Source organism: Mauremys reevesii, linkage group 10, assembly GCF_016161935.1.
Source record: "Mauremys reevesii isolate NIE-2019 linkage group 10, ASM1616193v1, whole genome shotgun sequence".
Taxonomy (NCBI): domain Eukaryota; kingdom Metazoa; phylum Chordata; order Testudines; family Geoemydidae; genus Mauremys; species Mauremys reevesii.
In genome coordinates, this window is record NC_052632.1 from 24682159 (window position 1) to 24705176 (window position 23018).

Consider the following 23018-nt stretch of genomic DNA (forward strand, 5'->3'; position numbering starts at 1 on the left):
TGTTTAATTTGGAGCGTCTGCAGGCATGGAGCCCTTCAGCTCCCTGTGGCCACAGTTTGCCATTCCCAGCCAATGGGAACTGCGGGAAGTGGCGCCACTTCCCGCAGTTCCCATTGGCTTGGAACGGTGAACTGTGGCCACAAGGCGCTGAAGGGCTCAATGCCTGCAGACGCTCCAAGTAAACAAAACTACAATGTATTAGATCAGGGATCGGCAACCTTTGGTAAGCACCCTGGTGGGCCGGGCCGATTTGTTTACGTGCTGCGTCCGCAAATTCGGCCGATGGCAGCTCCCACTGGCTGCAGTTCACTGCTCCAGGTCAATGGGGGCGGCAGGAAGCGGCGCAGGCCAAGGGATGTGCTGGCCGCCACTTCCTTCCTTACCCTGGCGGGCCACGTGCCAAAAGTTGCTGATCCTTATATTTGATATTCAATTCACTGATTCCATACAGTTTAATATAATCAAATTTTGGTGTAGATCTGTTTATAAGCCAACCCCCCCTCTTTGATGAGTCACTTTTTTACCAAAAATATTCGGCTTATGAATTGGTATATACGGTACTAAGGAGGCAACGTGCAAGTCATCTAGTTTCTGAGTAAGGTGATGGAATTCTAAGTGATGTTAACTCTGGACCTTACTCAAGCATGTCATATTAGCATATATACTCCAGCTGCTGAAATTGAGCAGGCTTTGTTTCAACTCCCTTCAGAGGCTGATAACTACTGTGAAAGGATGGATCTTCCTTATTGTAGTCTTTTGGACACTGTAAAGAAAGAGCAAGGCTCTACTTTTATACCTCTTTTTTGGGAGGGAGGGGTGCACAGGATATCTTCTGCACCTGACCTTTCCCTAAAAATAACTACCATCTGCCTCTTTTCCTGTTCAGACTTCCCAGGCAGCCACAGTATGTAGTGACAGTTTCACTGCTGTCTACAGGATTCTGAACTGCAGAAATTAAGGGCTTGTGTACATGGCAGGGTAATGTGTACTATGGGGGTGTGATTTCTAAAGCACGCTAATACGTTGCAGATTAACTGGTGTGCGTAAACCCCACTGGTGGCTCACTAAATATTCAAAGTATGTTAAAGCACATCAGCAGGATCTAATACAGACCAATTAATGCACAACACATTAGTGAACTTTAGAAATCACACCACTTAGTGCGTGATACCCCACTGTATAGACAAGCCCTACATTGAGTAGTGTTAGCTAGTAAAGCAAAGAGCAGCAGCACTGGAAATGCCTGTCTACAGACTCACAGAAATACTATCAGTTTACAGTCAGTTCATATATGGAATGATGCATCCGAAGAAGTGAGCTTTAGCTCACGAAAGCTCATGCTAAAATAAATTTGTTAGTCTTTAAGGTGCCACAAGTACTCCTGTTTTTTTTGCGGATACAGACTAACACGGCTGCTACTCTGAAACATATATGGAATGGAATCTTCACAATCAGAAGGGCTAGAGATGTAAGTGAAAATTCTAAAACCCAAAAGTTCTGATGGCTTAGCACACCTTACCTCCCTGAGTAAGCTTCTTTTAATGGTATGGGGATTTTTCAAAATGCATCAGGTTACAACAAAGTTGTCTCCAATCCCTGACTTAGCCGTCTTAGTAATGTAAATTATTTCTCTCAAGTTTACCCCACATGAGAGGAAAATGCTATGGCATTGATATCTCCTCAAAAATGTACTGCTGTAAATTTAAGTACAGTTCTAGAAATGTCCTTGTGTAGTACTTTTTGGTCGTATTCTAGATAGCATGATAGCTAAAACAGAAGCTAGATTTGAGAACTCGGGTAATTCAATGCAGATGCTGCTTTAGATCTCATGGAAAAAGTCTTGTTTTACAAAAACAAAGTGAGGAAAAATGAAAAAAACATTTTATTTGGCGAGTAGGTCTAGTATACCAAGATTATCCTTAAGCCTCTGCAAGAAATGAAGTTAAAAGACGGATGCTCTTGGTTTGAAATATGGATTCTAGCTCTGACAAAATAAAAAAAATTATCTAAAGCTAATTAGGACTCGTATTCCCCTCTTAATTTAAGAGTTTCTCAGTACAGTAACTACAAAGTGATATTACGTAATATTTGCTGTAAGAAATTTGGGTTAGAATTAGCTTTTGGGAAAATAATTTCAAGATTTACTATTCATGTTAAAACAATTGGAAAAATATTGCTATCTTACACTGCAGGAAGTTGATTGGCCAGTGGCTGGACTCCCAGAGGTAGTAAGTCTGGTATTCAATTCTTCTGCAAGGTGAGACTGCATATCAGAGCTGCTCTGTGGCAGTAGTGTTTGAAGATTCTGATTGCTGTACATAGTGGCCTCATCTTCAGTTATAACTTCCCAGCTCTTTTTTTCAGGGGGAAAAAAGAAAAAAAAAAAGTATATTTTAGGTTATAAAACCTCAAATCAAATTTGACTACAGGAAAACACTGATTTGTATTTTAAACCCATACAGTTTTTACCTCAGGAGAATCTCTGTTGTCTAGATTTTCTGTTTCCTCTGTTATCTGTCGCCGATGGGTGAATGCATGCTGTGCCTCCAAATGAATATTACCATTGTCAACATCAGCTAGATTGTCCCTGCACAAAAGCAAGCAACAGTACAATAAACAGTACCAACAGTAAAGTTTGTAATAGACCAGACTAGCAACAAAAACATTGCTTATGGCCACTTTTGCCAATAGGAGTAGCAGCCAGGAGCTACAAAATGAACTTAAGTTCAGGAGAAAGCAGAAGAGTAGAGAAAAATAGGGAGCAGAAGGAGGAGTCAAACAAAAGAACCGAATAGCAAAAATATTTTAATAGTTCACGTGCTGGAAGGAGAGATTATGCAAACTACACGAGAAGGATTTCAGGTGGCTGCTGCTGGTAAAGAGGAAGCAGTCTTAGAGGCATGAAAGGAATTTTTCTCCATGCACAGTCATGATTAGTCTCTGCTGAGACTGGAAGTAGTTTCCATTATGTAGGAAATACGTATTGTGAATGTTCGTCACTTTGGAAAATGGACTGAGTACTGTGCAAGCTGAATTGCTCACCAGCCAAAGTATAACAATGTTTTTGGTCATTATAGTAGGTCTACACTGTAAATAAAAGGTGTTAAGTTGAGTTAGCTAACTTGCATTAGTTAGCTGGCTGAAACAGCAGTAAACTAAAACAGTTTAGCTAATCAGACTTAGGAACACACTTTTTATTTGAAATGTAGACATACAGAAAAAATTAAAATGAAGATCTCCACTACTAATTCCTGAGCTATTCATTCCCTGACTTGGATTATTGTACAGAATGACAAAAGTGAATTGCCAGTCACAGTAAAGTATACTTTGAATCTTAAAAGTCAGAGGACATACTGAGCAGTTGGTCTTTTCCATTGTGTTCGTCTAGATTCATGGTTGACATAGTAGGTCCTACCAAGGATATCTTGTCTTTCTTCCCAGCCTGGAGGTAGAGGAGGAGATTCCTGTTGCTGCTGGCAAGCAGCATCCGGTTGGTCCAATATAATCCAGCCAGGCTATGAGACACAAGGTTAATAACTAAGTAAAGATACTTAACATTCATTAATGTTAAACCTGTAAAAGGAGACATGTCCCAGTATATCAAGCCACTGTCCTCTGATTCAATACCTTATCAAAAATTCACATCTTCTGTGATAATTATAGAAAAATAAAGTATTAAGCTATCTTCACTCCTGGATTTTAAGTGCATCCCTTAGACATTTTACATTGGGAGTCTACAGGACATGGATTGATTTTAAAGTAAAGTATTTTAAGATGACCATCAGCACTAACAAAATGTTAAGTGAGATGTTACAGTGGAACTGGATTGTACACCTCCCTACAAATTTCACACCATTTAGTTTTCCCCATGAAGTCCTTGATAATGCATTTTATTAGTTGTCTTTCAGTGTCAGCATGTACATATCATGGGCCTAGCCACTTTAAAATGTATTGCCACAAACTAAATTTAGACCTGTATGGATACAGAGAAGTGGAGGAGCAGTATCTGTTTTTATTATTTGTATTATTGTAGCACCTTACGCTTAATACTACTTAAGCTTAATATATAGACATTTGTTATTTTCTGGTTTGGGAATAGGAAAGACACTGAATGGATTTTAAAATCAAGGAGTTTTATATGCAAGGTTCCAGTCCATAAATCTGTAATAGGTATATCTGCTTAATATATGGGTTTTATAACAGAAACTGTCTTATCTATACATGCAGAAGTGGTGCTGTTGAAATAGCTGTTTAAAGTGTTGGGGAAAAGACCTTTACATCTAAATTGGATGTAATTACTAAATAATTGGAAAATAAAATAGCTAAAATAAGAAAACTCTCTTCCACTGGATAAAGTTCAAGTTTTTGTAACAGAGCAGATCATCATTATGACAACTGGTTAACAATATTACATAGGAAGATGGAAATACTGGAAAATGTTATTCCCAAGCACTTATGGACACGAAAGCTAGAGGACAGCAAATATTTTTGCTTGTATCATCATCATCTGTTGACTTAGATTTTTACAACCGCTGTCTGTTTCCTGCACAATTACAGCTATATCAAGGTGAGAAGCAATTTTTAAAAAATAATGGGAATGCTTTAACATCACAATTAAACAAGAGATGGTACAGGAATTTTGGATCTCCTTCTGATGCCAAACTAACTGATTTATCAAATTTCTAGAAGGTGGCTTGCAGCTTCATCATTTTTAAAAGATTTTTTTTATGCCTAACAACTTTTATTAGCTAGAGTTACAAGAACAAATCAGACTATATGCTCTTCAGCACCCAACAGTTGTCTCACCTCCAGGTCTTCCACCTGTTCTGTGTTTTCTTCTTCAGCCCCATTGTTTTTAGGTAAGTACGTCATTTTTAACCTTAGGTGACCTTTAACTCTTGACTTGTGACTGGAGAAGAGAAAAAATTGTTATTTTGCAATGATATTAAATAAAATTACCATTTTGTCACACTTGTGAAAGATACAAGATTATTTTGGTAACTTTCGGTCAGACTACGAATCCTATACAGAAAAAGCATGCAATTTGGTTTTAACAGTTTGAAAAAAAATCTGTACTTTTTTGCTATCCAAGCAATGGTAATTGGCATCTACTGTGACAGTTGCTATTGGGATAACTTTCAAGATAAAATAGAAAGCCTTGAAATAATCTTGAAATTTTGTAACACACAAAAAGCTACCTAAAAGACCAAATATTTAATTAGGAAGCCTACTTAGCTCTGTTATCAAAAATCTCTACGGGGTGGATGTCTGAACACATCAAGTATCAGAGGGGTAGCCGTGTTAGTCTGGTATTCACCCACGAAAGCTTATGCTCCAATACATCTTGAATACATCACATTTACCTGTTTATAATCCTGAAAAAGTGTAAGTTTCTTGGGGTGAGGAAGAGTAGTGCAACCAGAGAAACCAGTTACCAGATTTTCAAAGGTAAATAGGAATTTGCCAGCTCTCTCACTAAAAGTATGTGACAAAGATTCTTTTGTGAAAATTTAGTTGAAACAGTATTACTTCAAGTGTTATGGTGAAATAATGTTACTGAAAATTTACAATTGTAGACACAGGTTTAATCTGAAGTGCCAAGAAACTTACAACTTCATTTTCAAAGTAATAACTAATTAGCAACTGGTAGTGAAATATTTCTGCCTTTGGGGGCGGGGGGGAGGGAATAGGCCATAACATTTAAGTGAACTGAAAAAAGACATTTTCATTTTGCTCTCATGAAAGTTTCCACAATGTGCAATGCAAACTGATCAAAAACTAATAGGTATACCACCACCACCAGCCAGTATTTGAACTACTGTTTAGCGTAGACCACACTGAAAAACTTATATTTAGAGGAACACTCAGTTCTGCATGCCTACTTTTCACCTCAAAACCTTAAATTACCTTTTAGTATTTAGTGCTATGCTGCAGTAATACTAGGAATGTGAAAATAACATTTTTCATACCAATTTTATCTTTTTGCTTTTTAGAGAATTAGCTAACCTGGTTTATTGATTGTTGAGGTCAATTTGAGCAGAGTTCTGAAAACGGGGTTAGTTAATTTGCCTACTGACTGGCTGGCTTTACAGTACTCCTAGATCTGTGGCATTGCCTTTCCATTGTAGAGCACTGTTAAACTCATGCCTTGGAGAGAGTATTGAGGTAGATTTGTGAACAACAATAGCCGCACTTGAGGGGATTTTACGAATACAGCAAGTGTGGATTTTTCATAGGTTTGCAAAAAAAGAAAAACATGTATGCCTTTCCTAACTCTGAAAGGGAAGTAACTTGGAGATGACATTCATTTATTCTTTTGCATTTGAAATACTACCCTTACTTCCTAGTTGGTTAAAAAGAAACGAAGATTCCACTACAGCACAAAGACTTTCTAGCTGTATTTTTAAACAGAAATCAATTGGGAAAAAGTTAACATCCATATTTCCTTAAAAAGTTTGTGTTTTTAGGCACATTGTCAGCAATAATTAAGCAATGTTCAATTTTCTGTAGCTTAAGTGTCTGCATGTAGAAAAGAAGATGAAATCTGTAGTGTTTGGGTCAGGGATAGAACAACAAAGTTCACACTGTTTGTGTTTTTAAATTCCTGGCTTCCCTAATACATGCTTATAGGACTAAATACTTTTCAAATGAAAAAATAAATTATATTTTTAACTGCAGTCAAATGCAACTTACTTGGATTAAGCCACACACAAAAAAGAACATTGTTTCTAGATTAGAGGAGAATACAGTTAATAGCTAAAATGGTTCAAATATGGTATAATACTGGGTAGTGATTTTACGATGTAATGTATAACAGTTACTAGCCCCAGGAACTTGATCTCATATGCTGCTGAAAAAAAATGTTATAATTTAAAATTAGTCTTCAGAAATTTAAACAAGTGCCAACACTGATTTATTAATATACTGCTCTATTGAGGTGCTCAGATACTATGGTGACACATAAAAGTACATAGAGAAGCTACAGTTCATAGCAAGTTACAGTTTGCACAGGAAAGTTAATATTTTAAATTTTTTTTTTTATATTTACTGACCTTCTTGGATGAAGAACAAAATCTTTAAAGGTATATGGTCTCTCCATATTTGGATTTTCTGTCTAGAATGAAACAATGTTTGTTTGTCAAATCTAATTTGTAAAATCAAACATTTGCATCTTCAAAAATATTTTAAATCTATAAGCCTCTTTCCCCGCCCCCTCTTTTCTTCATGTAACCAAAAGATTTTAGTGGAATAAGATATTAATGTCTGACTCTCCCACATTGAAGAAAAAATACTCTGACCTTTCTCCCTCACAGTATAGTTTTTAATGCTTGGGGGAAGCGGGAGCAGGAGAAGTTTGAGGCAATTGTGTTTAGCCTGGAACAGAGGCGATTTCTTTATTTTCAAATACTCCACATTTAATATAAGTGTTACCATATCCTTCCCACTCAATATTTTTCAAATAAAAAATATAGGTCAGATTTAATAATTGCATTCCAGCTCTAGTGCCAGAGAATCCACAAAACAGCAAACAAAACGTTATGAGTCCTTGCAAGTCTTTGGCTTCTCATGCACATAAGTGAATCTGACTCACAAGAAACCACAAGGCACATTACATATTCAGCTGTAACTTATAGCAATGTAGAGGAGGTCACAGGTACACAGAGATTTTTTTTTAATTCTACCTTCTGCTAGATGCAAAAGGCCATCTTAAAAACATTACATCTATAGTTTACTCTTTAAAAATCACAACATGCAAGTCACAGCTGACACTTATTCTGTAACCATTACAATAAATGTCTGATTTTACAGTGCTATGTGATAAGGAAAGTGTGAGAGACTTAACTTTGAATTTCTTGCCTGACACAAATGTTTACTAAGTGATAGGCTGTTCAAAATTTCTGGGGAGTAATTCCAAACTAGTTCAATCATAATTTTTAATCATTTGTATCCTATGCTTGGGGGAGGGGGGGGCGGAAGAAGGGAATGTACACATGTACTATATCTGTACTCCACTCAGTCAAAAATGATTTTACATAGAACTGTTCCAGCTTTAAAGGGGGAAAACAGTACCATCTATCCAGGCATGTACTTTAAAAAAAGTCCCCGTCTATTGTGTATCCAAAGGCTTCTGGGCTCCTTAGCAGATTTAGCATGAATGCTGCATGCACAAATAGATCCAGAAACTGATTTAGGACAATGTAAATAACGCAATTAGAAGAAACAGATTTCTGGATTGTATGCTAACTACTCAGGCTGACAAGTGCAAAACTTTATTAGCACTAATCGATCACAGAATATGTATTGGGGGAGAAACGTGAGTGAAATTGCTTATGTATTTTCATATTTTATAGTATATGTATCTATATCTATTTGCAATGCATTTATACATTACTTACCTGATAGATAAGGAGTATTTATGGTTATGTAAGTACTTGGTTATTTCAAACAAAGTCATTTCCAAAAATATAATGTCTCCTTGTTTAAAAGACTTGTAACAAGGAATCGTTGCTCTTGCCATAAAATTTTATACTTTGATTTACAAGAGGTCAAAATACATAGTACAGAGATGCTTGCACTTCTATAACTTGAAATAGTAAACATAATTCAAAAGATCATGAAACAAATCTCAAAAGGAAAACATTTTTTGATCTCTAAATGCTAGGATTTTACTTTACCAAGCGTAGGATTTCAGGCAACATATAACATGTTGTTATGCCCAAATCTAATAGCATGGATTCAAAGGATTTTCTGAATCTGGTATCTTTTGCACTGATGTTCTGGTATCTTTTGCACTGATGTCTCTCTCTTATACTTCAGATATTTAAGCTAAATTCAAATGCCTTTTATCTAATGGTAACATCCTCAGATCCCTAATTTATACTGATAGATGATCTCAAAATCCTGAAATTTTAGAATTGCACTCAGCTTGAAGAGAGAAATCATCTTTACCCTAAAATCCTAAACACAATGCATATTTGTGTTTAAAATGTTTGCAGGATCAGAATCAAATCTGTAACACTCATTTACAGAGCTCTAGACCCAGTCAAGTACTCCATTTAAGTTAAAAGAAAGAATTTTCTAAAAAGTTACAATATTCCTTGTAATATCTGCAATATATACATTACAGAATTGTGGGAATGCATGAAAAAATACAGAAGTTGACTAGAATCTGTTTTCCATGTCCAAACTGAGAAATGCAAAACATGTAAAGTAAATTAGCTGAAAATAACTTAACATGGGAAAGAACATCAAGGATTAAACAAAGTATCCCTTTCAAAGTTACTAATTGTATTTACTGTAGCACCTAGGTGCCCCTATCATGGACAAGAAAGCCATTGTGCTAGCTGCTGTACAAACAGAACAAAAGGACAACCCCTGCCTAACATAAAATAGGATTTAAAAAAAAAAAATGTTGAAGTCACACTCCACATTGGGTTAAATTTGCACAAATGGATATCTAAACTGCATATGCGAACTGGATAATTGCACAATCAAATAACAGTTTAAATGGCAAACTACATATATGAAAGCAGTTTAATTTCATGTATATTTATAAGCAAATTTTTGAAAGTTTTTTATATCAAGCATAACAAATTATGGCAGACTTATCAATATGAAGATAACGTAACAGTATAACAGACAGCTCTATTATGCTGCACATGGAAATGATTTTCAGCTTTTAAAGACGTTACAGAGCAAAAGTAGTTCATTATGCTGGTAAGAGGAATTTCAGATGACTAAAACAAGAAATTGGAACTATTTGTTACAATAAGATGACCAGAGGACTTTTCTAGTGCAGTAGTTCTTTGCAGTATGTAAGAAAAGCTACCATGCTGTTGTCTTTTCAGAATATCCAATACCTATTGCCCTGAAAAGCTCATTACTTCTGTTAGAGAAATGATACATTATTAAAAAACAACCCGTTAGCAGTCTCTGAAAGTAAGAAGCATTCTACCATCACTTTTTATTAGGGCTGTCAAGTGATTAAAAAAAGTAATCACGATTAATCACACTGTTAAACAATAGAATACCATTTATTTAAATATTTTTGGATGTTTTCTACATTTTCAAATATATTTATTTCAATTACAACACAGAATACAAAGTGTACAGTGCTCACTTTATTTTTGGATTACAAGCACTGTATAAAAACAAAAGAAACAGTATTTTCCAATTCACCTAATACAAGTATTCTATGATTCTTAGAATCTATGATTCTAAGTACTATAGTACAATCTCCTTATCATGGAAGTTTAACTTTCAAATGTAGAATTATGTAAAAAAAAATCTGCATTCAAAAATAAAACAATGTAAAATTGTAGAGCCTGCAAGTCCACTCAGTCCTACTTCTTGTTCAGCCAATTGCTCAGACAAACAAGTTTGTTTACATTTGCAGAAGATAGTGCTGTCCGCTTCTTGTTTACGTCACCTGAAAGTGAGAACAGGAGTTCTCATGGCACTGTTGTAGCCAGCGCCGCAAGATATTTATGTGCCAGATGTGCTAAAGATTCGTATATCCCTTCATGCTTTAACCACCATTCCAGAGGACACGCATCCTTGTTTGTCTTAGCAATTTGCCCAACAAGAAGTAGGACTGAGTGAACTTGTAAGCTCTGAAGTTTTACATTCTTTTGTTTTTAAGTGAAGCTATGTAACAAAATAAACAAATAAATTTAAAAAAAAAAATCTACATTTGTAAGTTGCACTTCCATGACAAAGAGATTGCACTACAGCACTTGTATGTGGTGAATTGAAAAATACGATTTCTTTTTTATCATTTTTACAGTGCAAATATTTGTAATAAATAATGTACACTGATTTCAATTACAACACAGAATACTATATGAAAATGAAGAAAAACATCCAATATATTTAATACATTTCAATTGGTGTTCTATTAACAGTGTGATTTAAAGTGTGATTAAACGCGATAATTTTTTTAATCACAATTTTTGAGTTAATTGCCTGAGTTAACTGCGATTAATCAACAGCCCTACTTTTTATGTACAAATCAGCAACTGCAGAAGTCAATGGGGCTTATTCTGAGTGCATCTATATAACTCCAATTCATTTTTATGCAAGTTAAGTCTATGCATAAAAGTGATTTGAGGGCCAGATCCTCAATTCTATGACTATTACTTTGTCCTAAATCAGCATAGTTCCACTGAAGTCAGTGCAGCTACGCTGGATTTACATTCACTGAAGACATAACCCTAAAACTTTAAGTTCTCCAATAGTAATGACGATCAGACTATACCGTGCTCTGTTATAATAAATTCCATTTTGCATTCTTCCTTTTGTCTAGTCATTCTTCACTAGAGGAGCTGGCCAGCAGCTCCTCAAAAACAAAGGCCACCATGACCTACACAGCATTGCAACTAGTATTCTGAACTCAGTTTTTCCAATAGCAAAGTGTCTTCTTTCTAACTGTAACCTGACAGACAGGCTTGTGCATAGTTCTTGTTATCCCAAGAATACTTTCATCATATATTCTTTTGAGGGTAGTTTAGTACTACTGACATCAGTAATAGATCAGTTCTGTGTCCTGTATTCCAAAATACTCATCAAAATTAGAGCTAAGTCCATGCATCTATTGTCTAAAGAATTTTAGAGCCAGTTAATTCTCACCTCCCATGGTTGTGGTATTGCATTTCATAGATGGGAAGATACACAGGATAAAGTGTCTAACAGCACAAAATTTGAGAATTCTTTTTACCTTCAAGGTGAACAGGAATGCACTATTGTATTTGCTATATGGAATGCATTCCTTTTATTCACAGGTAACATTTGAAGAACTAGATCTTGACCTAGTCTAGAAGGAGGGCTTTAGAACTGTAAACATGCTTTTAACTGGTCATTGTGGATCAGTCAACACGTGGTCACTGAGAATCTTTTTTAAAAAGTGGTTCAGCAAAATTATTATATTTTCAGTGTGACTGGGACACAAGTGGGGATGGGAAAAAAGGGAAAATCATGAGAAAGAAAAGACTAGGAATGAAGCGGGAAAAGGAGCATAAGATTAAGTAAAGGCTAGGTTTATGCATTTTAAAATGTTTCTTTCCTAAGTGAAACCCAATTTAACCTGTCAACCTTTTCTTTGTTTGAATAAATTGGGAGTTGGGAGAGTCCCATCTCTTATCTTGAACCTGCAAAGACTCGAGGGCCTGCAGCATTTTGTAGCCCTCAATGTAATTTTGCCTTTTTTTTTTTTTTTTAAGTAAAAGGTAGTGCCATTGTTTCTATTTGTATTTCTATAAATATTATAACAAAATTTTGACTATGCAGGCGTAGGTGGGCTAGGATTCTACTGCTGACTCTGATCACTTTGCAGTGTGGATTATTTATTGTCTTTAGATAGCACCCAATGGCTTCAGTTAGTGTTGGTGTCTCCTTGTATTTTGGTTTTATGTGTTTGTATAAGACAGTCCCTGACTCAAAGCTTATAATCATTCTTAGTCAGAATGATAGCTGGCAAACGTTAATTCCAGTCTTTTATTTAAAAAAAAAAAAGTGTTGTGGGTGAGCAAAGGAGTAGGAAAAGGAAGTACATGTGACATTGAAGAAGAGGAAAGCAAAGGCTGAAAATGGAGAACACAGAGTTACAGAGGAAGATGGGTGAGAAAAGGTCAAAACAAACAGCTAATCAGCAAAGAAGAATACACAGAGTCCAAACTGAAAGAAGGAAAAAAAACAAGTCTGATATCACTTGTCTCCAGAGACCTGTGGGAACTGCTGTAGCCTCCCCATTCCCATCAATGGGAATGTCTCCCCTTGAGATGGCACCACCTCAAAACACTGTACTTCCTGCCCCATCCTATGTGGCTGGGATTACTGTGAAGCCCGGTGTCTTTTATTAAGGCGTTCCCACTCTGGGAAGTTCAACACAGCTTGTCAGGGTAGGAAGAAGAACAACTGCTCTTGGCTGGGTTCTCTGTCTTAGTTTTCCCACTTTAAAATGGCTGCTTCAAGATTTCTTTAGCAATTTGTCAAGTTTCCTGATCCTTGGATGAAGGCACTATACACAAGTGGAAACATTAGTCATTTTAATTTATTTTCCTCCCATTCCCAATTTTGCTGCATAAGTTTCCTTAAAGCTGAAAGTTTTGCAAATGGATGAAAAACTGCAGAATAAAAAATGTACACAACTAGATTACTTCAACTTTATTTCTTCTTACGGTGTCAGTTTTCTGTCTGTTTTCAGCAAAATTTTAAAAACATCTTTATTTTTAAATATTCTTTTAAGAGTAATCAGAAAGAAAGCCTTCTAAATTTCCTTTGTACCTTACATGAAGCTAGAATGAGAAACAACAAGAGTCAGTCTAATCTTTTGGGTATGAACATCAAACCTCAGTTTCTTCAGGAATAAAGAGTAAGATAACTCATTTATTAGTAGAAGCCCATATGTAAGCATAACATTGTTTTGGTTGCATTATTTTAGTTCTGAGAAAGATCTGTGCCAAAAGATTAGAAAAGGCAGAATTTAATAAAAATCTATTGATGCTATATCTTTGTCCCAATAAATAATATATAATTGTGTATGCCAACAGAATTGCTTTATGTCATCTTAAATACAAACCGGTAATTGATGAAGAGGAACATCCACTTGACCTAGGAAGTCATCTCTTGTCTGGGGGAAAAAAAAAAATTACATCATGAAAAATGTTATGAAGTAATAAACCCATAAGATATTGTCTCTAGCTCATGGAAAACCCTAATACTGCAATGCATTCTTAAGAATTGGAAGTTATCCTATGTAATGTAGATTGTATACAACTCAAACAAAATGTTCACTACCCTCTCTCCCAATACCCTCCCTCAAGCCTGACATCTTTTATCATATGTAACAGAAGCACTGATTTAAAGGACTCTTGGAAGTCAAGCCACTTCCCTGGTCACCCCCTCAATGAGTAAAAACTGATGGGCTATTAGTATACACATCAAAACACTTGAAACAATTACAGATGGGGCTGATAGCACAGCCTATTAAGGTTGCCTGATACTTTCAATTACAAGACCCTGTTTTCAGTTTCTTATAACTTTGCCAAATTTTAACTACGTGGGCTGAAAGCTTACATTCCAGGTGTCTGCCTCAGGCATAAGTTTACTGGAAAATTTCAGCAAAAACAATTCAGCCATTTCTAAGAATGAGGTTAGGGAAAAATATGTTTTACCCATGTTAAGTTCTGGTGACCTTTTCTTTGAACAGCTTTGGAGCAAGGATTTGAAATTTGACACACAGCCCACCCACTTCCAGAGATGAGCCTTTTGCCATCCTATGAAAATACATACAAATCTGACCGGGGGGGGGGGGGGGGGGGATAGAAACCATTTGGATAAGCTCAGAGACTTTTTTTTTTTAAGCAGCAAACAATTCATTCCTCAATGAGCATGCTCCATCCCTTACAGGTCCTAGTGCTAACCAGACAGCTCCTATAACATCCCCACACATGAAATGAGCATACTCCCTCAATTTTATAGGGACGGTCCCAACATTTGTGTCTTTGTTTTATATAGGTGAGGCGCCTATTATCCCCCACTCAGTCCCCATTTTTCACATTTGCCATCTGGTCACCCTACCCTAGGGTCTCAGGTTGGGCACCCAGAACATGAGGACCACAGTTAATAAGCACCTGTGAAGAGTTTGGTTCAAGTGATTTGCCAAGCACCACATAGGAACTCTGTGACAGAGGCAGGGATAGAATCCAATTCCCCAGGGCAGCATTCAACTGCCTTAACCATTAGACAGTGCTTTCTTTCTGTACTTTCTTTACACTGCGTCTACTTTTATTCTTAATTGAATGTTAGTCATGTACCCTCCCACTGAGAGCAAGTATCTATTGAACTCAAATATCCAATAAGCATGCTTCGATAACCTAGCCATACTCAGCTATGAGAACACGTTGAATGATGCATGCTGATTCCTGAAGCAGAGCTAGTCACCAATGCACACAAACTATTTATGCTAGCCTCAAACCTCCCTCCCAAAATGGGAAGGCCAGGGCGGCTGTAACCCCAGACACCTGTTCATGACATCCTCCAACTGGGTGGAGGAGAACTCACAACTTAAGCAATATATTTCATCTAGAACAAAAAAAAAATGTAAGTTTACACAATTAGTCCTCAACACAACTACTGAAGGATATGAAACAAAACTGTCCCATTCAACTAGCAATTATTTTCATATAAATGAACAATGAAGATTAATATGGGGCTTGCTTTCTGGTATTAATGCCTTTCCTGGAAATATAAATTGAGTATTTTCAATGTCATTTTAACACTGGTAAATCATCAAATCATAAGCAAAAGTGTCAACCTCATGAAGTAATTCAAATTCAGTCTTTAAGTTTGGAAAAAGTTCTGGCCTACATCACAAACTCCTGTTTAAGATACTTCCAAATACAATGCAACCAGCTTAACCAACTGAAGTTAATAGCAGTTCTTTGATTTCTATAGGCTTTGGATCAGGCCATTAGAATCTTATTCTTTGATCTACAGAGCACCTAAAATATATTTTAATGTGATTAGAAGGTTCTCTAATATAGAATGCATTAGTGTTCACAGCCGTCTGTATGCAACCTAGTACTTATGCCATGAAAAAAAAAAAAGTTACTCTTGCTGGGAAGAAATTTTCAAGAGAACACACTTGAGTTTTCCAATACTTTGTTCCCTAATCTATTTGATTTTCCAAGAAGCTGGAGAAACTGCATTCATCTCATTAACTTTTACTGTAGAAAGCAGTAGTATTTAGACTATTGTCTTGCAGGTCTGCAATATTAAAAGCAGAGAGATGTTAGCTTTGAACTCAGCCTCCTCTTAACCTCCAAGTTTCCTTATTACTGTGGTTTACTATTTTAGCTCTCATTTTAGAGAGGCTTTCAAATATTAGACTGTGTGACAACTCTCAATGTTCTAGGTGGAGTAGAAGTGTACTCTCAGACTCCTGCTCACTTGCAGTTTTAACACTTGTAGCTACTTTACTCTTTAGAGACCTCTACCAAAACTGAAAATGTCTCAGACCAGGGGCAAAAACTAATCAGAGACAGCAGTGATAAAAACCAACAAAACTTTTCAGCATTGCAGAAAGTGAAAAACAAACATCTGCAGCCGCAGTGGAATGATGGTGTATTGCAGAGATAGCTGCTCAACTTAAAGCTGTCCTGGACACCTTCTTGGAAAAACTGTAAACTAGAGTTTAACCAATGCCCTACAGTTTAAGGAGAAAAAAACAAAAACAAACAAACCCTTAATAGATTCAATATGCCCACCACTTCAATTAAGGGCAGACAACTCTCAAAAGGGAGGCCTGCAAGCAAGACAAAGAGGAGAATCTATATGCTTGACATTTGCAAAGTAAGTGTAGTTATAGCCATGTTGGTCCCAGGATAGTAGAGACAGAAGGTGGGTGAGGTTAATATCTTTTATTGGACCAATTTCTGTTGGTGAGAGAGACAAGATGCTCAAAGAAGAGCTATGTGTGGCTCGAAAGCTTGTCTCTCTTACCAACAGTAATTGGTCCAATAGAAGATATTAGTTCACCCAATTTGTCTCTCTAATTTCCAAAGTGAGTAAAGCAAGGACTACTACACACATTTATCACATACATTCCACACAACATGTTAGTATGTTGCTTTACAGAGAGTCTTTTAAAAAGGGTACAAACCCATTTCTGACCCTTCAAGTCACCTCTAACAAAGTAACTTGGAAAAAGCTGCAATACTGGCTCAAATCAACTCACCATAGGGCTAACACATTAGTATGAGAACTGTATCAGATATGTTCCATACTTGTAAAGCAGCTCATGGCCTATTCATGAAATAAACTTTAAAGAGAAAGGAAGCAAATGCAACATAAAAACAGTATGAGTGCTGTGTGTTGAAATTCCATAGCTTGTAGAAATCTGCCTTTATTATGAGAAATGCTACCTGAGTTAAGTTGATTCTGGCTATACCAGTCAGAAATGCAATTTACCTGAAGTTACCAAAGGGCCTAAGGAGAGACTGATGTTCCACTGGAATAAAATTCAAGCGCATAGACACTTAAGCATATGAAAGGAAGGAAAGGCCTCTGGCCTAAATTGGGTTACTGTAGATCTCTAAAGCATGTTCAGAAATCCACCTCTTAATGAAGCAAGATTCTACTTGTATCAAAGCTTGGTAAATACCCACAGAACCCTTTATACTGTGAAGAGAAATTACATTTTAGGCAACTTGCTGGACTATAAGCAAGAAATTGCTATTTCCCACCAAGCTTGAACCCAGAATGTCTAGTTCAGACCATTTTACAGCTTCAGGCAGCTTGTTCAGATTTCAGCTTCATACACTATAGGCCAGATTTTTAAAGGTATGTAGGAGTCTAAAGGTGCAGACTGGTGCCTAAGCTTGAAAAATCAATAGGAGTTAGGTGTGTAGGTATTTTTAAAAATCCCATGAGGCACCCGAATAACTTTCAAAATTTGGCCCTTAGCCCAACTGCTATAAAATAATTTCATTTGGCGAGACTTGGAACACAAGATTGTAGGTGAAATTGCCACAAATATAAGAGGCCTTCTCAATTTAAGAGGATAATGTGGAATATAAACAGGGTTCCCCTTCCTGTTTTGATATCATAAATAGAATCCAAAATGGTGACAAAGTACAACATTGGGATGTAGAGGCTACAAATGCATAATGAAACTTGAAATTATGTACAGTAACTCCTCACTTAAGGTTGTAGTTATGTTCCTGAAAAATGCAAGTTTAAGTGAAACAATGGTAAACAAATCCAATTTTCCCATAAGATTTAATGTAAATGCAGGGGTTAGGTTCGAAGGAAATTTTTTTGGGGGCAGACAAAAAGGCATTATATACACTGTACAGTACTGTACCGTGGTGGGGAGGTGCCCAGTGATGAGCTCCCAAAATCCTAATAACCGGTTCCCTACCAGGTCCTCAGCGGCACTTCGGCAGCAGGGGGGTGGGGGTGTCTTCACTCGCTCTGGGTTTTTGGCAGCATTTTGGTGGCGGGTCCTTCACCCACAGTGAGTGAAGACACTCCCGTTTCCCCCCCCACACCCTGCCGATGAAGTGCTGACGAAGACCCAGTAGGGAACCGCGCAGTGAGCACAAGTCCCACATGCCTGTCTCCCTCGCATCCGACCCCAACCCATGTCCTGCCCCCGACTGCCCCCCTCAGAACCTGCAACCCATCAAGCCCCCGCACCCTGCTCCTTGTCCCCTGACTACCCCCTCCCGAGACCAGGGGTGAAAGTAAGCCCAGTGACTTACCAGTACCCTGGGGCCAGCTCTGGCTCCCGGAAGGGGCAGGGCCTAGGGAGTCAGAGCAAGTCCCAGCCCACCCTGTAAAGTAAGTGGCCCCCACACCCCAGGGGTGGTAGCAGCAGCAGCAGGCTGGGCCTCCGGGGGCTATTTAAAGGGCCCAGGTCTTCCCTGCTTCTACAGCCCCAGCCCTGTAAACAGCTGCTGGGGCTCTGGGGAAGCAGCGGGGCTCCCACGGCTATTTAAAGGACTGGGGCAGCCGAGGCAGCTGGAGCCCTGGATTCTTTAAATAGCCCTTGGAGCCCCCCGCTCCTCCTGGGTTCCGGGGGCACCCCTGCTTCTACTACCCCGGCCCTTTAAATAGGGACCAGAGCCAACCCCCTACCCAACTCGCCCCTCTCCCTGTCCCTTGACTACCCCGACTATCCACCACCACCCCGAAAGACCCCTGGAACTCCCACGCCTACCCAACCCCCCAATTCCCCATCCCGACGCCCCCCCCGAACCTCTGCCCCCTCCAACCGCTCCCTGCCCCTCCTCCCAGCCCCAGCCCAGTCCCCTTACCATGCTGCTCAAAGTGGCAGGAGCTGCAGAGCTGCCCAGAGCGCCGGCACCGGTGGTGCAGTGCACTGGGGCTCTGCGAGGCTGGGTGGGAGGTCAGTGGGGGAGAGGCCGGGGGAGCCTCCCCAGCTGGGAGCTCAGGAGGGCCGGACAGGATGGTCCCACGGACCGGAGTTTGCCCATCCGCTGGCCCCTTTAATAACTGGTTCTTGTGAACCGGTGCGAACCGGCTCCAGCTCGCTACTGGAGGTGCCCCTGGCTTACCCCTGGTGCTCAGGGCTGGGGGTGCAGAGTCTGGGAGAGAGTTAAGGTGTGGGAGGGCGCTCAGGGCTGGGGCAGGCAGGAGGGGCAGAGCACTTACCTAGGGCAGCTCCTGTTTGATGCAGGGGGTGTGCAGGTGGCTCTGTGCAGAGCGACACCGCCCCCATGGACATGATCCTGTGAGCTTGCCCCCCCCCAAGCAGGCAGGGCCACCCAGAATGCAGGGGCTTTAGGGGCTGCAGGGCCCTGGGCTAAGGGGGCCCCGGGGCCCCCGGCCTGCAGCTCTAAAGCCCTTTTCAGAATGCGGCCCTGCGAGCATGGGCCGGAGGACTCAAGAGGAGCAGGGGCAGCCGCGCAGCCAGCAGACAGAGAGAAGCGGCGCTTTCCCCTTCAAAGCATCACTTCTCTCGGGCCACTGGCTGCCCCTGCTCCTCCTGAGTCCTGCAGCCCATGCTCGCAGGGCCAGGGCCCCAGGGCCCCCTTAGCCCAGGGCCCTGCAGCCCCTAAATCCCCTGCGTTCTGGGTGGCCATGCCTGCCCGGTGGGCAGCTTCCCTACTCCCGCACTCCCACCCAGAAAGTCCTATGGTCCACCAAACAGCTGTCTGGCGGTGGGGGAAACGCTGGGAGGGAGGGAGGAGGTGGAGAAGAGGAACTTTACAAGGGAGCATTGCACAAGTCAGCCAAACAATGTTTTAAGGGAGCACTGCACAACTTTAAACAAGTATGCTTCCTAATGGAGCAGTGATATAACTTCGAAACAACGTTAAGCGAGAGGACATTAAGTGAGGAGTTACTGTATAAATTTTTCTTCTTGTTAAACTTTTTGTTGTCTCATTTATATGCTTGATGAAGTTAATAGCAAAACGTTATTTAATAAGGAACTAAAAGAAAGGAATTAGCATATTACTATGGTGGCTCTACAATATAAATGAAGGAAGCTATGCATTTTTATTTCAGAAGCTGGAAAAATCAGAGTATCTTAAGCCATCTGTTTAGTAGAGAGCAGAAGATTGAACACTTGGGGTCTGTCTAGAGCTGAAAGTTAAGTAAAGACATTGTATATATACAGACTCAGACTAGCTATTTCATTCAAAAACTTGTATGCTTTCTTGATGATGCCAAAAAACAAAGTTCAATGAAAGGTTTCTCATCTAGTTTTAGAACCAGATTTGGAAATCTGACACTGAAACTTTTAGAGAAGGAGAACAAAAGGAACAGTTTCCTGAATTTCATGCTAGATTTTCATACAAATGCAGCCATCCAATTTTTAAACTGAAGGAGTGTTAGTTTGCAGTGGATGGAAGGTTTGTTATTAAAGGGAGACCAACTTAAAAAAAATTGTTTTTAAGAGATAGAGCTAGTAATTGTTTCAGGTATTATGTCTATCCCACACCAATATGGTTTTACAATCTTCCCCCCACTCTTTTTAGATTTTGCTTTTCCTTTCAGCTATGTGATTTACATCCAGGGAAAAATGTGAAATGGACATACTGAATGCTGTCAAATGCAAATAGACTAAGAAACAAAATCAAATTCTATTTTTTTAGTCATATTAGTAATAGTAACCATAACAGACTACAGTGTTTTACACAACAGTTTATATTTTCAGACAGAAGTATCAGTTTAAAGCCACCCCAAACTGAAATTGACAAGTACTAATGAAGATGAGGAATAGATCTTAGGAACTAGTGATATATATAGAGGCTGGTACAAATTAACCCGCTACTCTCACACTTCAATGTTGACTTGCAATCTCTGCTTCTGCCAACCAAGACTGCTAAATGTGTCAAGTAGTATGACAGTTTTGCAGTGTGAATCAGTCTATATTTAAAGGCAGGCTGCAAGAAGGGGGCAGGGAGAGAAAGCATTATTCTCTGTTCATTCATCTACCAGCAACAGCATTCCACATGGCAGAATCTGAGGAGTCATTTTCATTCAATTGTGATTGCCAGTGAATATGCCTCAGAGCAAAGTACCAGATTTCTAGATATATTATTGGACAGGTTAAGTCTTACAGTGTGTAGAGTCAGTCTAAACATTAACCTTTGTAAACTTTTCACATTCATACAAATTAAATTAAAACAGAGTTTAAACATGTAATATTAAAATTGAAGCAAAACCTATCAAATCAGAGGCTTCCTTTTACCAAGTCACGTAACATGATTAACTTTTTGAAACCAAAATATGTGAATTCTGCTCATTTTTACATAATGGGTATATGTCTACACACAAGGACAGTGCTATTTTTAAATAAGCTATGCCAACAAATGGCAAGCCCCTTAACATTAGCATAGGCACAGTTTTAGCATCTTTGACCAGCTGACATGATTGTAATGTGGCAACACAACAGTGTGCTTACTTTACAAGCCATCAATGATCAAGTGTCACACAAAATCAGCCTATTTATAGTACAAAGTCTGGTGACTGACAGTAAGTAATAATTTTGTACAGTTTACTCTTGATTACCAATTCTGTCGTTCCAAAGAAAGAAAGACTTTAAACAACAGGCACTGAACAATTAGGATAAATCCAAGGTCCATTGAAAACAATACAGGAAGAAAAAACTGATTATGCAATGATTACTCCTCCCTGTATCACTGCAGCACATGTGAGTTGTTTTATGTTCACTTATAATTTGGATTTTGACAGTGTTTGTAAGGCCTCTAGCACTAACAAAGGCAACAAAATATATTATATAGGTCATATAACTAAAAATACCACTGGCTGCAGGCATTAAGCAAAACATCTAGAAGACATTACGATTAAAAAAAAAGGAATGGATAAACTTGCTCTCCAATGCTGGCTACTCTGCCTCCCTTCTCTATCTCTTAACACCAATGCTCATAATTTCAGCTTAAACAGAACTCTCCCCACCTACCCTCTTCCTTCACTTTTTGTCTCTCATTGCCACTCACTCTCCACATTGTGCGCGTCATGGTTACACCACTCTTCATGCCCTCATAAAAATATCTCTGCCTCTAAAACAGTGGTTCCCAAACTTTAACAACCTGCGAACCCCTTTCACGAAAATATCAAATCTCACAAACCCCTCCTAAAAATGAATATTTCCAGGGATTTTCTCCCTTACCTGAGCATAAACGATACAAGCAGTGATCTTGGAAATAGCGTGTAATAAACATGTCATAAAAAAATTACATTTATCATTACATTATTAATTTTATTACATTATGAAAACAGACTAGGTACCGAATGGCTAGACAGCAGTTCTGCAGAAAAGGACCTAGGGGTTACAGTGGACGAGAAGCTGGATATGAGTCAACCATGTGCCCTTGTTGCCAAGAAGGCTAATGGCATTTTGGGCTGTACAAGTAGGGGCATTGCCAGCAGATCGAGGGACATAATCATTCCCCTCTATTCGGCATTGGTGAGGCCTCATCTGGAGTAGTGTGTCCAGTTTTGGGCCCCACACTACAAGAAGGATGTGGAAAAATTGGAGAGAGAGTGTCCAGCGGAGGGCAACAAAAATTATTAGGGGGCTGGAGCACATGACTTATGAGGAAAGGCTGAAGGGAACTGGGATTGTTTAGTCTGCAGAAGAGAAGAATGAGTGGGGATTTGATAGCTGTTTTCAACTACCTGAAAGGAGGTTCCAAAAAGGATGGATCTAGACTGTTCTCAGTGGTAGTAGATGACAGAACAAGGAGTAATGGTCTCAAGCTGCAGTGGGGGAGGTTTAGGTTGGATATTAGGAAAAACGTTTTCACTAAGAGGGTGGTGGAGCACTGGAATGGGTTACCTAGGGAGGTGGTGGAATCTCCTTTCTTAGAGTTTAAGGTCAGGCTTGACAAAGCCCTGGCTGGGATGATTTAGTTGGGGATTTGTCCAGCTTTGAGCAGGGGGTTGGACTAGATGACCTCCTGAGGTCTCTTCCATTTTCTTTGAATCTCAGGGTTGGCACACTTCCAAGAATTCACTAATTT

General features: G+C 38.9%; 1 protein-coding gene across 6 annotated transcripts in view; it reads right to left on the reverse strand.

Annotated features, from left to right (window-relative positions):
• NEDD4 (NEDD4 E3 ubiquitin protein ligase) overlaps positions 1 to 23018 on the reverse strand; it is a 105398-nt gene that overhangs the window by 20426 nt on the left and 61954 nt on the right. For 2 of the 6 annotated variants that reach the window (XM_039490103.1, XM_039490108.1), the window contains 6 exons: positions 13577 to 13627; positions 7053 to 7114; positions 4807 to 4909; positions 3355 to 3515; positions 2470 to 2587; positions 2186 to 2353 (listed from right to left, as the gene is read on the reverse strand). In XM_039490103.1, the coding sequence (XP_039346037.1) occupies positions 2186 to 2353; positions 2470 to 2587; positions 3355 to 3515; positions 4807 to 4909; positions 7053 to 7114; positions 13577 to 13627 (663 nt within the window). Of the gene's footprint in view, positions 1 to 2185; positions 2354 to 2469; positions 2588 to 3354; positions 3516 to 4806; positions 4910 to 7052; positions 7115 to 13281; positions 13293 to 13576; positions 13628 to 19668; positions 19680 to 20809; positions 20836 to 23018 lie in introns of all 6 variants that reach the window. The other 4 variants (XM_039490105.1, XM_039490106.1, XM_039490104.1 and 1 more) reach the window with 4 other exon arrangements.